The 17,683-nt window shown below is 40.5% G+C and overlaps 1 protein-coding gene across 4 annotated transcripts in view; it reads right to left on the bottom strand.

The window, feature by feature from the left end:
- The window catches only part of cd2ap.S (CD2-associated protein S homeolog), a 76,138-nt gene that overhangs the window by 41,850 nt on the left and 16,605 nt on the right, over window positions 1-17,683 (bottom strand). The window contains exon 2 of one of the 4 annotated variants that reach the window (XM_018265990.2): window positions 10,876-11,036. In XM_018265990.2, the coding sequence (XP_018121479.1) occupies window positions 10,876-11,036 (161 nt within the window). Of the gene's footprint in view, window positions 1-5,117; window positions 5,417-10,875; window positions 11,037-17,683 lie in introns of those variants that run through there. The other 3 variants (XM_041565083.1, XM_018265991.2, XM_041565084.1) reach the window with 3 other exon arrangements.

A 17,683-nucleotide genomic window follows, 5' to 3' on the forward strand; every position in this document is an offset into this window, starting at 1 on the left:
CACCAATGTTTTCCCAGATTTTACATCAAAATTTTGTCCTGATGTTCCCAAAAACTGTTTTTTTTCCCTCTATGAATGTTATTATTTGTGAAATAAAGAGGTTTAACATACTAATCAGATGTATATTTTGCCATGGTTCTGCCTGTAATTGTCAATTGCAATGAGTCTGCCTCTTATACAGTCCTGCACCAATCACTTATTGCTTTAGCCTGTGTATGTGACAGCCAGTCTTGCACATGCCCCCCATAGTGTAACATTAACTCTGCAATGTTAACCCTTGTTATTAACACACTAAATATTGTATCTCAAAGTAAAACGGACTCCTGTGCTTATATTATTTCAGTACTTGAAGAAAAAGTTACTTTAAAGGAGAAGGAAAGCTACCAAAGCAATTTATTGCCAATAGATTAGCCCCAATAGTATTGCAAGCTATAAAACTATATTTATTCTGTAGAATGCTTTACCATACCTGAGTAACAGCTCTAGAAGCTCTCCCTGTTTGTTTAGGATAGCAGCTGTAGTATTAGCTTGGTGTGACATCACTCTCTGCCTGAGTCTCTCCCTGCTCACTCTGCTCTCAGCTCAGATTACATCAGGGAGGGGAGGAGGGAGGGAGAGAGGAGCAGACTGAGCATGCTCAAGCCCTAGCCCTGGAGGTTTACTTAGCTTTAGCCTTTCCTTCTCCTTTAGCACATTTCTGTGATTTTAAATTTCCTGGTCCCCTGAAAAACGTAAGATGGGGGTTGTACTAGTATATGACAAGCAGTATCTTCCAGATTATAAAACATGAGAATTCACACAAAGGTCTGTTCTCTACCCAGACATTCCTTTCCTTAACAATTTGCATTATTATTCTACTCTCCCTTTATGATCCCTCGATGATGAGGAGAGTTGCCAAACGATAACCAATGAAAAACCTCCTATTGGCTTAAATCTTGTTACCAAATCCCACCAAAAGCACATTATCTGAAACCTGTCAAGCTGGCCAGTCGTACAAATCGGTTTTTATTACAAATTTTGGACTGTTTGTGGATCGTCCTGACATTTTTTGTACCACGACAATCGCTCGTTTAGTCGATAAGACTAAGGTTAAAAGGGGTTTGTCGGCTAAAGATAATGTCTCTGCATGTATTCCCTATCTGACTATATCATGGGTGACTGTCACTTCTATCTGTCAGACATAACTTTCCTACAATTGTTTTCATGGCCAGAACATTGTCTGATTTGTTCTTTTACTATTTTGATTTAGCCTGGTTTTTGGCAGGACAGAAAATTGCAACATCGATCGTTCTTTGGATATGGCTATAATCTGCACGTCTATGGCCAGCTTCAGACAGTAGAACAAGGAGACTCCATACAAGGAAGCCTATGTGTCCCACTGACATGAAACGCGTTAGGCGAGAGATAACTAAATGTTATACATTTTTATCTATCAACTTTTGGTCAGATCTATACGTGGCTTGCCGGAGTGCCTTGCACCTATACTTGTATACAGTGGGCATACACAAGGATACAGAAGGTGCCGGCCGAGAGCAGTGCACTGAAATTCATCACCCCAATCTGAACCAACTGTGAGTCACAATAATTATCTGTGAAGCTGAAGTGTGTCAGATATCAGGCTGCTGCCCCCTTGCCACTTACTAAAGTTAAAGATGTAGTTCACCATTAGGGTAACATTTAGGCTAGGGAAATTTGGGCCCTAGCAACTAGATTGTTTAAATAGCAAATCTGTAGTGCCGTTAAATTAAAAGCTTAACTCAAAAACCACAAATAATGAAAACCAATTGCTAACGGTCTCAGAATATCCCTCTCTACATCATACTAAGGGGCAGATTTATTAAGGGTCGAATTGAAAATTCGAAATTTGAATTTTAAGTTTTTTTCATGGTCAAAACTGTCAAATTCGACTAGGGAGTTATTCAAATTCAATTCGAGTTTTTTTTTTTTTTTAAAAAATTGAATTTGATTTTCCAGATTTATCATACTCTTTAAGAACTTGAATTAGAATATTCACCACCTAAAAGCTGCCGAATTGCTGTTTAAGTCAATGGGAGAGGTCCAGGGACCAATTTGGAGTTGTTTGCAACCTTCCTAACATTCAAGTTTTTTTCATGGAGAAAAAACTCTAATCCAGTTTTTAAAACTCAGATTTCAAAATTTTTTATTTTTTTAACAAATTTCGATTTGGTCGAATTTCGAATTTAAGGGAGTTTAGGGGAGTTTTTCATGAATTCGCTCACATGAATTCGAAATTCGACCTTTGATAAATGTGCCTCCCAATGTTAACTCAAAGGTGAACAACCCCTTTAAAGGAGAACTAAAGCTTAACTAAAGAAGTAGGTAGAAATGTTGTACATGATGTTTTGTGCTTCTGTACCAGCCCAAGGCAACCACAGCCCTTTAGCAGTAAAGATCTGTGTCTCCAAAGATGCCCCAGTAGCTCCCCATCTTCTTTTCTGCTGATTCACTGCACATGCTCTGTGCTGCTGTCACTTACTGAGCTTAGGGAGCCACTCACAATATACAGTACACATAGAATAGAAATGTCACAATATAAGGCTGATTAGTAATTAATACACATAATTACTACATGGCAGCACAGAAACCAGTGCAATTAGCATCAGAATTTAATAATCAGCAAACCTGTAGCATCAGCTTATATTACAGCCAGGGAAGCTCATTTTCTGCTGGATAATTAGTGACGAGCCCTAAGCTTAGCTTCTCAACAGCCAATCAGAGCCCACTGAGCATGTGAGTGTCACAGACACTTTCCAAGATGGTGACCCCCTGTGACAAGTTTGAAGTCCTGGATCATTGCTGCTATTGACAAGCTGAAACTTTAGCCTCGTGCAATAAGTTCACTACATAAAATATGGCATTTTTAGGCATATTAATTTTTAGCGTTTAGTTCTCCTTTAAAGCTGGCCATAGACGTTCAGACTTTGTTCCTTGTTTCATCATTCGTCTCAATGCAAGGATCTAAAACTAACCAATCAAATTTAAACTGTAGACTTAAAGCAGGAAAAATAACAAATCAGACTATGTTCTGGCCTGTAATTGACAGACAGCAATCATATGACAAATAGTACTGACAGTCAGCCACTGATATTGTTAAAGATACATGCACATTCATTATTATTTGCCAGCAATTTTTGAACCTGTCCGATCAACTAAACGACCTTTGGCACAAAAACGGTTGAGATGATTTTTTATTATGTCCGAAAATACAAAACAAATCTGCGCGTCTATGGCCAGCCAACTAGTTTTTTAGGAATTACGAGGGCTTCCCAGGGGCTGGTATTAGGGTTATAGCAACTCTCTGGCTGGCTACGGGTCAGTCCACACGAGCAGATTCGGGGAGATTAGTCGCCTTGTCGACAAATCGCATCTTCTTCAGGGCGACAATGGCCCCGAACTGCTTTCCCCCTGCTAAAATGAAAATTGCCTGCGGCAATGCAGACGCGGCGCTTCGTTTTCCAAAGTCGCCTGAATTTGCCTCACGAGGAAACTTCGGGCGACTTCGGAAAACAAAGTGTCACGTGTGAATTGCCGCAGACGATTTTCATTTTAGCTGGCGGAGGGCAGGCAGTTCGTGGGGGGTTGTTGCCCCTTAGAAGAGGCGATTTGTCGCTGGGGCGACTAATCTCCCCAAATCTGCTCATGTGGACTGACCCTAAGAGAGTGAGGAACGGGAGATGCAGTTCAGCAACAGCTGCAACCCTTCAGTTTCAAAGTCCTCCAGACTTTTACAGAGAGATGTCGCAATGGGAGATTACATCGATAACTAAACACAGTGTAATGAAACCTAGGAAATAACTCTCCAGACGTCAAGATTCCTCCTGCGCACACATTAACCCATTAGTGAAGATACAGGCTCTGCTTATTAACCCCGAGCGTTGCAAGAATAGCAAGATCTGTGGCTAATCCTAAAAAAGGAGTTACCCCAGACTTAGACTCAGCAGCTGGAAAAGCATAACGTTCTATTTAGTACTTAACACCAGAGATTGGCCCCTATATCACATCTACATACACACACGCACCAAGTGGCTGGACACAGCCATGCAGGGGTTAACCAAATAAAACCAAGAACAAGGGAACCCCTGGTAGCCATGACTGCTGACTAAAGGTAGATCTCCCAAATAAAAAGCCTATAAAAGCACCAGGGAAGTGGAATCATCGTTGGCTCAATCTGTGCCATTCAGCTGCTGCTTATAACTCTAGTGAAAATGAAAATGTAATATTAGATTCAGCATACTGAAACCTTCTAAATTCAATCAATAAAAAATTCTGTATCATTTCTGAAATAATCAGTTGGGTGTCAAATGAATGATCCAATATATCTTATAGGGGGGCTCCTTTTGCCTAGAAGATGTATTAGAGCTCACTCTATTAAACTCACCAGACATCATGTCTCTCTACATGCAGAATTTGTGCAAAAGGCAGTTAATTTTGTTATTGGAATCAGTTATTTGAGTGAGCACTAATTCATCTGCTAGGAAAGAAAGCCCCCCTATAAGATATATTGGATCTGAGGGTAAGGACACACGGGCAGATTCCGGGAGATTAGTCGCCCCGGCAACAAATCTCCTCTTCTTCGTGGCGACAATCTCCCCGAACTGCCTTCCCCTACTTTCCCTCCGGCTAAAATGAAAAATCGCACAGAATGCCAACCCGCTGGCGATTTACATTTTAACCGGCAGAGATTGTCGCCCTGAAGAAGAGGAAATTTGTTGCCGGGGAGACTAATCTCCCCGAATCTGCCCATGTGCCCTTACCCTAACTGTCAATGAATATCTGACACCCAACTGCTGCATGAAGACAGAATGAAGAGAAACAGATGCTGAGAGAGGAATAGTGAAGATAAACGTGATTATTTCAGAAATAATGCAGAATGATTGAATTTTGAAAGTTTCTTACTTCAGTCTAAGGAAGCTGATATTAAATTATCATTTTCGCGAAAGTTCCCCTTTAAGGCCAGACACACGGGAATCTGTCAGGAGCCCAGATATCAGGAACACAAGGAACGGACAATTTGAGGCTCTTGGCTGGAGTTAAACTGTAAGAGAATAGAAACTTTGTAGGAGAAGCAGAAAGCAGTGAAGGAAAAGTGCACTCACCAGGTCCAGAGACATGTTGTTGGGTGCTGTACACACCCAGCTGAGCTCGCTGACTGTGGGAGTGGATAAGGAGAGAGGCAGTAATGACGAGGAGGAGGAGGATTCGTGTATTAACATGACTTGCCTCCAGGCTTCAGGTAAGGGTTTGTTTTTTTTCACTGATCGAGACGGAGGGAGAGTCGGTGCCAGATCCTCATTCCTGGGTAGGGGGATGTGAGTCGGAGAGCAAGGAGATTCCTCTGCACACAAGGGTTGTTATGTGTGTGGATAGGACAGTGTTTATACATGCCTCGTGTCTCTGGGTCTTGCACAAAACAGTAGGTTGGGCTCATGACCAGTAACATCAAAATGTTTTTTTTAAAAAAAATTGTTAGTATACATCTAAAAAAAAAACCACAAACACAAATTAAACTTTAATATCGCAAAGCCATTATTAAGAAATATCTTACCGAGATTCCGCTTCTGCCCTCTTCAGAAAAGGCGACAGGGCTACGATCCATCCTGCGGCGCTCGATTTCTGCTCCCTGGCTATCTCCTATAAGGAAGGCAGGGAGGAGAAATCGAGCGCCGCATGATGGATCGCCCGAGACTTTGCAATTTTAAAGTTTAATTTGTCTTGGTGGTTTTTTTTTCAATTTATATCAATTTTTTTTTTTAGATGTTACTACTGGTCCTTTGAACAGGAACTATTGAACTATTGTGAAAATGAGATATAAGCTGCAGCATACTGAAATTAGACATTTTCTAAATATAATAAATTAAAAAATCAGTGCTGTTTCTGAAATAATCAAGTTTATCTTCACTATTCCTCTCTCAGCATCTGTTTCTCTTCATTCTGTCTTCATGCAGCAGTTGGGTGTCAGATATTCACTGACAGTTAGATCCAATATATCTTATAGGGGGGCTTCCTTTCCTAGCAGATGAATTAGAGCTCACTCAAATTACTGATTCCAGTACAAACAAAATAACTGCCTTTTGCACAAATCCTGCATGTAGAGAGACATGATGTCTGGTGATGTTAATAGAGTGAGCTCGATTACATCTTCTAGGCAAAAGGAGACCCCCCCCTATAAGATATATTGGATCTGAAGCTTACATTTCATTTTCGCTATAGTTCCCCTTTAAAGGAGTAGTAGCATTCTACAGGGATTCTTAGTCAAACTCATTATCCCCTTCTGACTCTTGAAACAATGTAGCAGAAGGCAGTCAGGTGTTTATCAGCCGGCTACTGCTACACTGTTTTTAAAGGGATTCCATGATTTTTATGATGTCGTTTTTATTTATAAATGACACTGTTTACACTGCAAATAATTCACTCTAGCATATAAAATGTAATTCCTGAACCAGCAAGTGTATTTAGTTGTAATATTGGTGTGTAGATGCATCTCAGGTCATTTTGCCTGGTCATGTGCTTTTAGAAAGAGACAGCACTTTAGGATGGAACTGCTTTCTGGCAGGCTGTTGTTTCTCCTACTCAATGTAACTGAATGTGTCTCAGTGGGACCTGGATTTTACTATTGAGTGCTGTTCTTAGATCTACCAGGCAGCTGTTATCATGTGTTAGGGAGCTGCTGGTTACCTTCCCATTGTTCTGTTTTTAGGCTGCTGGGTGGGGGGGATGATATGACTCCAACTTGCAGTACAGCAGTAAAGAGTGACTGAAGTTTATCAGAGCACAAGTCACATGACTGGGGCACCTGGGAAACTGACAATATGCCTAGCCCTATGTCAGATTTCAAAATTAGATATGAAAACAGATTTCTGCTGGGACAGCACTATTAACGGAGGTGTTTTGAAATAAAACATGTTCAGGTATAGCCAAACATCTTTTAGGACAACATAAAGGGAGACTGTGTGTCTCTATTCAGGTGATATAGATATGGCCATACCAGCTGTAAGGAAGGGTTGTGTTCAGTGCACCATTTTGAAGAGGGAGGCTTTTTGGATATTTACATTGAAGACTATCACACTGAAAGGACTGAACAGGAATGAGAACCTAATTGTTTAGTGGACTGAGTTTCGTTGTTTAATAACCTTGTGAAGCGCTTAGTGCAGGTTTCCATAGTTATACGATTAAATATGTCAGTTAATATAAATGGAATATTTTACACCTGATGAATATATGGAACACATATATTTATTGATTTTTTCTTGTATTTATATATTTAACCATGTATATTATGGTATCAAAACGTGGTCTCTTCCCGGTTCTCTTACATACTATATAGATAAATTAAACAAACAGATTTCAGGTTACTTGACCTTTTAATGATGTAGTAAATTGATTGATTCATTGATTTTAGTGTATGGATGGATTATTAATATTGTCGACAGGGGGGCCGTATATTAGTCGCCCGGCAACAAATCTCTTTTTCGGATGACTATTCTCCCCGAACTGCCTCTGTCGGCTAGAATGTAAATCGCCGGCGGGATGGCACTCGGAGCACTTTGTTTTCCGAAGTCGCCTGAAGTTGCCTAACGAGGAATTATAACAAATATAATTTGTAAACTCACGTGAGAAAATCCAAAAATGACTGAAATAAGGGCCAAATGTTGCCTGGGAAAGGTAAGTAAGATGGCGGCATGGCACAACTTTTTCTTTTTAGAGGGAGAACTTATATATTGGCATCTCCAAAGAAATTGCCTTTCCATGTCCTTTACCAATTTGTTACTTTTAATTATCCAGTGCAACACAATGTCTACTTGTAACTAGTGATGAGAGAAATTTTTCACCAGGTTTTGCTGCGTAAAAGATGCCCGTAGACTGCAATGGGTGAGAAAAATTGGCACGCGTCAAGAAAACTGTTGCCCATAGACTTCAATGCATTTGGTGAATTTTTGGCAAAGTGAAACGGGTCACATTTGCCCATCACTACTTGTAGCAACAGTGAGAATGCCCTTCCCACTAGTGGAGTCCATCGCAATCTCGTCTGTTCTCGTGTTCCACTACTCCTACGTCTATCGCTTCACTTCCTGGATCTTCCATCTCTCCTACGGATTCTCACCAGGATCGTATGGTGCGTAATTCCGCACGTAAGAGCAGTGGAACACAAGACAACAGACGGGATCGCAAGCAGGACTCCATTGCAAACAAGCATCGGCACATGCAGACAGGAGCGCTAGTAACATCACAGCCAGGATATACATCATTACGCGACCGTGCCCGGAGGATCCTGTACATATTAACGAAGCAGGGATCCGGTGCTAGAGTCACGGTAGCGCACAATTGTTTTTTTGTCTCTCTTGTGTCTTTCTGAGGCTGAGCGCAGAGAAGGTTTGGCGTTTTGGAGGGGGGAGATCACTAACAGCTTGCGAGTTGAGTGATACATTCGGAGAACCCCATGGGACTTTAAAGACACAAAAAGCCACTTGGGAGAAAGAGAGGGAGACTCAGGGGCACATTTACCTAGGGTCGAATATCGAGGGTTAATTAACCCTCGATATTCGAGATCGAAGTAAAATCCTTCGACTTCGAATATCGAAGTCGAAGGATTCTGCGCTATTCCTACGATCGAACGGTAGAAGGAATAATCGTTCGATCAAACGATTAAATCCTTCGAACCGAACGATTTTAATCCATCGATCGAAGGATATTCCTTCGATCAGGAAATTGTTAGGAAGCCTTCCCCGTAGGCTAACATTGGCCTAGGTAGGTTTTAGGTGGCGAACTAGGGGGTCGAAGAAATTTTTAAAGAGACAGTACTTCGACTATCGAATGGTCGAATAGTCGAATGATTTTTAGTTCGAATCGTTCGTTTTGAAGTCGAAGTAGCCCATTCGACGGTCGAAGTACCCATATTCGACCATTCGAAATTCGAACTATTTTTCCTCTATTCCTTCACTCACACTAAGTAAATGGGCCTCTCAGAGTTGGTGAAATATTTTATTGCAGGAAGCGCATACAACTTTTAACGATTTATTTACAATTGCACCTTGGGACTATACTATTTGGACATAGAAAGCTGCCCCTTTACCTGTACATGTATAGCAGCAAGTGCACTGGCGGCTTTAACCTAGCACAAATACAATACAATAAACGACAATAAATACAATACAATAAAGAACAATAATAAATGTCTGTCTGCACATGTATAGCCGCTATTAGAACCAGGATCGGAAGAAGCCACTTTCTGATTGACACGTTATACTTGCGGATTGTATAATATACTCCTACCAGACTATACTGAATTCTGTTTAATTGTTAGTCTGTCCTTCTTATTACATTGCAGCACAATGAAACCACTTTAAAGGTTAAGTAAACCTTTAAAATAAGTGAATATAAAATTGATGAGGGGGCTATTCTAAGAAATTTTGCAATGTACATTCATTATTTATTTAGTTTTAATTCCAATATATTAAGGGATACATGTACATATGAATGAATTGTGTTACAACAGCGCCACCTGCTGGTCAGTTTCCCACCAGTCTGACCACCAAGTAGTCAAGGAAGTTGTCAGGGGAAAGAAAGAGACTGCTCTGATGTTCTTCTGCTTATGAAATATTTCACAAAGGTTTCTAATTTTTTTTCCTAAGCAGAAGAACATCAGAGCAGTTTCTTTCTTTCTCCTGAAAACTTTAGAGTAGTCTCAGGTGGCGCTGTTGTAACAATATTCATTTATATTAACAGTACATGTATCCCTTAATATCTTGGAATTAAAACAAAATTAATAATGAATGTACAATGCAAAAGTTCTTAGAATAGACTCTCATCAATTTTACATTCAATATTTTAAAGGTTTACTTATCCTTTAAAGTAATGTTTCAATGCCATATGGAAGTCTGGGATTATTTGAATTTACCTTGAAGTAAGTGTTACCTGTATCGACTAGGTGGCGCTGCAGTCTAAAGAGATGTCAAATTAGAAGTACACTTCAACAGCACTACAGCAATTTTCACCCTACCCGCCTTTCTCACAGGCTGCTAGATTTCACCAGGAGTCAGGCAAACAGAGAAGTAAAACTACCAGATAAAGAGATTGCCATGTGAATGACACTTGCGCTAATTGCTGGTGCCAACTGTCACACATCACTTTCAGTTCGAGTCAATGGCAAGTGATCCTGGGCAGGTAGTAACATATAGTGCAAAAACCCTACTCTGTACAGGTGTGGGATCTATTCTTCGGAAACCCGTTATCCAGAAAGCTCTGAATCACGGAAGGGGCGTCTCCCATAAACTACATTTTATCAAAATAATGACATTTTTAAAAAATTATTTCCCTTTTGTCTGTACAGATATAGGATGTGTTATCCAGGAACCCATTATCCAGAGAGCTCCAAATAACAGAAAGGCCACTTCATTTTATCCACATTTTTAGAAATAATTTCCTTTTTCTGTGTAATAATAAAACAGTAGCTTGTAGTTGATCCCAACTAAGATATAATTAATCCTTATTGGAAGCAGAACCAGCCTTTTGGGTTTATTTAATGTTTACATGATTTTCTAGTAGAATTAAACTACAGTTACAGAAAGATCTGTTATCTGGGAAAACCCCAGGTCCAGAGTATTCTGGATAACAGGTCCCATACCTGTAATAATAAAACAGTGGCTTGTACTTGATTTAAACTAAGATATAATTAATCCTTATTGGAAGCAAAACCAGCCTATTTGGTTTATTTATTATTTACATGATTTTCTAGAAGACTTAAGGTATGAAGATCCAAATTACAGAAAGATCTGTTATCCGGAAAAGCCCAGGTGCCGAGCATTGTGGATAACAGGTCCCATACCTGTACTTTAATTTTGCAGGCACCCCACTTACCTTTACAAAATTATCAGGGAAGGCTCCCCTTTTGCCATTGACTTCTCCCTCGAGCCAGCCATCCTCTTCCAGCTTATTCACATTCTTGATGACGTCTCCTACTCGTATCGTCAGCTCGTCCTCATTTTCAGCCTCGTAGTCGTATTCCACAATGTATTCCACTGAAACAACAGCAAAATACACATTTCAGCCATCTTTCTCACTAAAGATCATTTCGGGTCCGGCCAGGCAGAGGGGAAGATCTGAGCATTTGGTGAGCTTGCCAAAAACAACATAGTTGTTTAATTGTACAGATGTGGGATCCGGTATCCGGATCTAGAAAGCTCCAAATTACGGAAAGGCAGTCTCCCATAGACTCCTTTATAATGAAATAATCCACATTTTTAAAAATGATTTTCTTTTTATCAGTAATAATAAAACAGTAGCTTGTACTAGAGTCCTGCATCGGGTCGGGTAGCCTCAGAATACCCGCAAAGTGGTCGGGTTTCGGGCAAAAAGTCCCTGATTCCTTGGCTGTGCGGGCAGTCCGCGGGTAACCTGTTCTTCCAGTTTTTAATTTTTTTTGGGAACATTCGGCACCGGAGTGACATCACTTCCGGTTCAGTGTGTTCGTCAGGTTAGTTGGGACTATTGCGGGTCGGGTCACAGGAAAATGTGGGTCAAAATTCGGGTTACAGGTTCGAGTTGTGGGTACGGGATTCAATGGACCCGCGCAGGATCTTGTACTGGATCCCATCTAAGATATAATTGATCCTTAATGGAAGCAAAACCAGCCTATTGGGTTTATTTAATGTTTACATGACTTAAAGGACCAGTAACATCAAAAAATATATTTTTTTAAAAATTTGATAGTATACATATAAAAAAAAACACCAAGAAAAATTAAACTTTAAAATTCGCAAAGTCTTTATTAAGAAATAACTCCGCTTTCACTCCTCTTCAGAAAAGGCAACAGGGCGACGATCCATCATGCGGCGCTTGATTTCTCCTCCCTGGCTATCTCCTAAGGAAGGCCGGGAGGAGAAATCGAGCGCGCACGATGGATCGCCCGATCGATTTCTAAAGAGGAGCGCAAGCGGAGTTTCGTTAAGTTATTTCTTAATAAAGACTTTGCGATTTTAAAGTTTAATTTGTCTTGGTGGGGGTTTTTTTTCGATGTATACTAGCGAATTTTTTTAAAAATGTTTTTTGATGTTACTGGTCCTTTAAAGGGGTTGTTCACCTTTAAGTTAACTGTTAGTATGATGTAGCGAGGGATATGCTGAGACAATTTGCAATTGGTTCCCATTTGTTATTATTTGTGTATTTTTTTATTCAGCAGCTCTCCAGTTTGCGGTTTCAGGGTGCATATTCCCCTAGCAACCAGGCATTGATTTGAATAAGAGACTGGAATATGAATAGGGGTGGCCTGAATAAAACGATGAGTAATAAAAAGTAGCAATAACAATACATTTGTAGCCCTACAGAGGATTTGTTTCTAAGATGGGGTCAGTGACCCCCCATATGAAAATTGGAAAGATTTAGAAGAAAAAAAAGCAAATAATTCAAAAACTATAAAAAAGAAAAAATGAAGGCCAGTTGGAAAGTTGTTTAGAAGTAGCCATTCTATAAAATACTAAAAGTTAACATAAAAAGAGATACTGGCACCAGAATTAAACCATTTTTACCTCTATCATAGTATTGCATACCTCCCAACATGTTGGAAGTAAAAAGAGGGACAACATCACCAATGGGACTAGGCAGGGGTGCCCGCTATCGCCCCTAATTTTTGCTTTAATGGTCGAGCCGTTAGCTCAGACAATAAGAGACAATCAGCTTATAAAGTGTGTAGCTACGTCTGTAGGACAACAAAAGATAGGGCTTTTTGCGGATGATATCCTATTGGTTATCACCGAGCCTGTTGTTTCTTTGCCAAACTTGATGCAGGAATTAGAGCAGTTTCAGTCAATCTCATGGTACAAAATTAATACTAAGAAAACACAAGCTCTCCCCATTAACATTTCGAAACAGGCTATAACAGGGGTCATGCAACATCATTCGTTTGAATGGAGGGATTCCCATATAGTGTACCTGGGCATAAAACTGCCTAAAAATCCTGAGCTGATCTATAAATTTAACTACTTGCCCTTACTCAAACTGGCCGAATCTGAATGTCACAGATGGCATAAAGAGTCAATCTCCTGGTATGGTCGCATAATATCCATAAAAATGAATCTTCTGCCTAGAATACTATACGTGTTCAGAATGTTACAGATAGCCCTTCCCTTCAAATTTTTTGCTAAACTCCAGAAGGAGGTTAATAGGTTTATTTGGCAACATAAGCCCCCGCGGTTATCGTTTGCTATATCACAATATTCTAAATCCTCGGGAGGGTTGGGTATACCCAATTTAAAGTCTTACTACTTGGCTGCAATTCTTGAAACGGTGGTTAGGTTACATGCGGAGAGTGGGTATAAAATGTGGGTGGACATGGAGACTCACAGGGTCAGGGAACAGTCCCTTGCTCACTTTTTTTGGATGCCTAAGAAGCAGAGACCATCAGTAGACCATCAGTAGCTACCCTTCTGCCGACAACATTACTCTCCATGAAAGTTTGGGACAGTACGTCTTTGAAGTATGGGTTTGGACCTTTCCCATCACCATTGCTTCCTTTGACAGCATTCAAATATTATATTCCGCACATATCTTTGAGCAAATGGACTGATGCAGGCATTGTCAATCTTGGGAATCTCTACTTTGCGAAAAAATTTAGCCGATTTGAGGATCTAATGGAAAAATATGGTCTTCGCCAAAACCAACTCTATGCCTATCAACAAATAACCCATTTATTGCAGTCATTAAACCAGGATTACAAATCTCTCCGCAACAACACTCTGATGGAACACCTCTGTGGCAAATTTTGGAGTGGCAAGGCCATCCTGTCAGACTGTTATAAAATGCTCACTCAGAGAGATGAAACACGTACCTTGCCATATATGGAAAAATGGGAAAACGAATTGGGATTGTCATTCACACCTGCGCAATGGAATCACAGCATAAATAGTTACAAAGGTGCTACACACTGTACCAACCACATTGAGACCCACACGAAGCTATTAAGTAGATGGTACCTCACACCAAGTAGAATTGCATCTTTTTCTCCAGCCTATCCCAATGTGTGTTGGAGACAGTGTGGTCTTCAGGGTACAGCGCTTCATATGTGGTGGGAATGTACGAAAGTGGTACCATTTTGGAATGACGTCTTTCGGGTAATCAAAGAGGTACTCCATCTGGATATTCCTCAGCTGCCACAGGTCGCTCTGCTCCAAATCTATCCAACCAAAATTTCCAAAGTGGACAGATGCCTTTTGTACCAAATCTTTTACACGGCAATCACCCTAATAGCTACTACCTGGAAACAACCTGTGACTCCCACGACACAACAGTTGTATACTCTGCTCAACACAAGGAGGACCATGGAGATAATGTCTGAATCGGACACTGATAGGAAGGATAGATTTGTTAAAATTTGGGAACCCTGGACTATCCATCAGATCTCCATGTCCACCCATAATCATGGTCCCACCCCCATAGGCACGTAGTGAGGGAATCTGCATAGGCGATTGTGTATTTGCTTTGATAATGTTTTGTAGCATTCTACATGTTATTACTATCACATGTTCTTGCACAGAATACCTTGTACTTACCTTTTATTTTATTTTCCTTTCTGTTTGTTTATTTTTGCTTATATTTTACAATAATTTGAAGAGAGACAACATTTTTTTTCGCACGTAGCGCTGTGGACCACGCCCCTTTCGGTGGCCACACCCCCTAATTACCATGTTCATTTTACATAATTTGGCAGGTTATGAAAGTTTGAAAATATTTCTCCTTATCTAAACAGTTTTTTTGTGCCTCAAAAATGTTACAAAGTATCTTATTTGCACTTTTTAGCTGTTCTGTGCTCTCTGCTAAAAGCCAATTAAGTTAGAAACTTTGTTTCTTTTTCTGGCTGTTCAGTGCAGAGAAAAGAGGGACTTTCCAGTACAAATGAGGGACTGCGGGTTGAGCTGTCAAAAGAGGGACTGTCCCTCCGAAAAAGGGACAGTTGGGAGGTATGGTATTGGCTTTGTTTGCTACTACTAAAGTATTTGCACAATTCTTTTGCATTACTTGTCCGACTCCCATGCTCGTCTATGAGGGGGCTGCCATATTTGTGGAACAGGAGTCCGTTAGTATTAGAAACTCTAACTGACAAGCTGAGATGGGACAGTCAGGTTGGCAAAACAGTCAGGTTTAGGAATATCAACTAAACATTATTTCCAAAAACAGCCCTCTCAGCAAAAAACAATCAACATGACCTATAGGTAACTTTTAATGTACATTCATATTTTAAAAAGTAGTTTTTTAGTGTCAGTATCACTTTAAAGGTGAACTACCCCTTTAAAGGAGAACTAAACCTTAAAAATTAATGTGGCTAAAAATGGCATATTTTATATACTGAACTTATTGCACCAGGCTTAAGTTTCAGCTTGTCAATAGCAGCAATGATCCAGGACTTCAAACTTGTCACAAGGGGTCACCATCTTGGAAAGTGTCAGCAGCACAGAGCATGTGCAGGAAATCAGCAGAAAAGAAGATTGGTAGCTACTGGGGCATCTTTGGAGACACAGATCTTTACTGCTAAAGGGCTGTGGTTGCCTTGGGCTGGTACAGAAGCACAAAACATTATGTACAACATTTCTAGCTACTTCTTTAGTTAATCTTTACTTCTCCTTTAAGGTATGAAGATCCAAATTACATAAAGATCCGTTATCCAGAAACCCCCAGGTCCCGAGCATCCTGGATAACAGGTCCCATACCAGTAATAACAAATGATTGTGTCGGTGTGTTTGTATGACAGTGTTATATTCTACAGGAGGTTGCTCAGATACCACCAGGTTACACATCTGGAAGGACCTGAAAGCCAGACTAAAGGTGAAGTATACGGGTTGGTTTGATCACAGAGCTTAGAGCTACACCACATTCTATGGAGGAAATCAAGTCATTGGTACCTTTGACAGGTAAATTCAGAATGTGAAGAAAATGTAAAAAAGAGTCTGTTACTCTCGACTGGCTGCAGAGAAGCACAAGGGTGCTCATGGGATGCAATATCCTATTACATCTGCTATAAATCATTCATACTCCTAGGTGTAAGGGTGCTAATAGCTCGTCAAAGGTCCAAGAGCTCAGTTCGGTGTAATACGTGTAAATGTACATGGGGCTTGACACGCGCCTCACTGGTAAAACAGCAACTCTGATAATGGGCACAGGTACATAGCACAAAGGTAATAACTCCCAGCACAGGTACATAGCAAAAAGGTAATAACTCCCCGCACAGGTACATAGCACAAAGGTAATAACTCCCTGCACAGGTACATAGCACAAAGGTAATAACTCCCAGCACAGGTACATAGCACAAAGGTAATAACTCCCCGCACAGATACATAGCAAAAAGGTAATAACTCCCCGCACAGGTACATAGCACAAAGGTAATAACTCCCCGCACAGGTACATAGCACAAAGGAAATAACTCCCAGCACAGGTACATAGCACAAAGGTAATAACTCCCTGCACAGGTACATAACACAAAGTAATAACTCCCAGCACAGGTACATAACACAAAGGTAATAACTCCCAGCACAGGTACATAACACAAAGGTAATAACTCCCAGCACAGGTACATAACACAAAGGTAATAACTCCCAGCACAGGTACATAACACAAAGGTAATAACTCCCAGCACAGGTACATAACACAAAGGTAATAACTCCCAGCACAGGTACATAACACAAAGGTAATAACTCCCAGCACAGGTACATAACACAAAGGTAATAACTCCCAGCACAGGTACATAGCACAAAGGTAATAACTCCCAGCACAGGTACATAGCACAAAGTAATAACTCCCAGCACAGGTACGTAACACAAAGGTAATAACTCCCAGCACAGGTACATAGCACAAAGGTAATAACTCCCAGCACAGGTACATAGCACAAAGGTAATAACTCCCTGCACAGGTACATAGCACAAAGTAATAACTCCCAGCACAGGTACATAACACAAAGGTAATAACTCCCAGCACAGGTACATAACACAAAGGTAATAACTCCCAGCACAGGTACATAACACAAAGGTAATAACTCCCAGCACAGGTACATAACACAAAGGTAATAACTCCCAGCACAGGTACATAACACAAAGGTAATAACTCCCAGCACAGGTACATAGCACAAAGGTAATAACTCCCAGCACAGGTACATAGCACAAAGTAATAACTCCCAGCACAGGTACGTAACACAAAGGTAATAACTCCCAGCACAGGTACATAACACAAAGGTAATAACTCCCAGCACAGATACATAGCACAAAGGTAATAACTCCCAGCACAGGTACATAGCACAAAGTAATAACTCCCAGCACAGGTACATAGCACAAAGTAATAACTCCCAGCACAGGTACATAGCACAAAGTAATAACTCCCAGCACAAGTACCTAGCACAAAGGTAATAACTCACTGCACAGGTACATAGCACAAAGGTAATAACTCCCTGCACAGGTACATAGCACAAAGGTAATAACTCCAAGCACAGGTACATAACACAAAGGTAATAACTCCCAGCACAGGTACAAAGTATGAAGGTAATAACTCCCGGCACAGGTACATAACACAAAGGTAATAACTCCCGGCACAGGTACATAACACAAAGGTAATAACTCCCGGCACAGGTACATAACACAAAGGTAATAACTCCCAGCACAGGTACATAACACAAAGGTAATAACTCCCA

The sequence above is a fragment of the Xenopus laevis genome, chromosome 5S, assembly GCF_017654675.1.
Source record: "Xenopus laevis strain J_2021 chromosome 5S, Xenopus_laevis_v10.1, whole genome shotgun sequence".
Lineage (NCBI taxonomy): Eukaryota > Metazoa > Chordata > Amphibia > Anura > Pipidae > Xenopus > Xenopus laevis.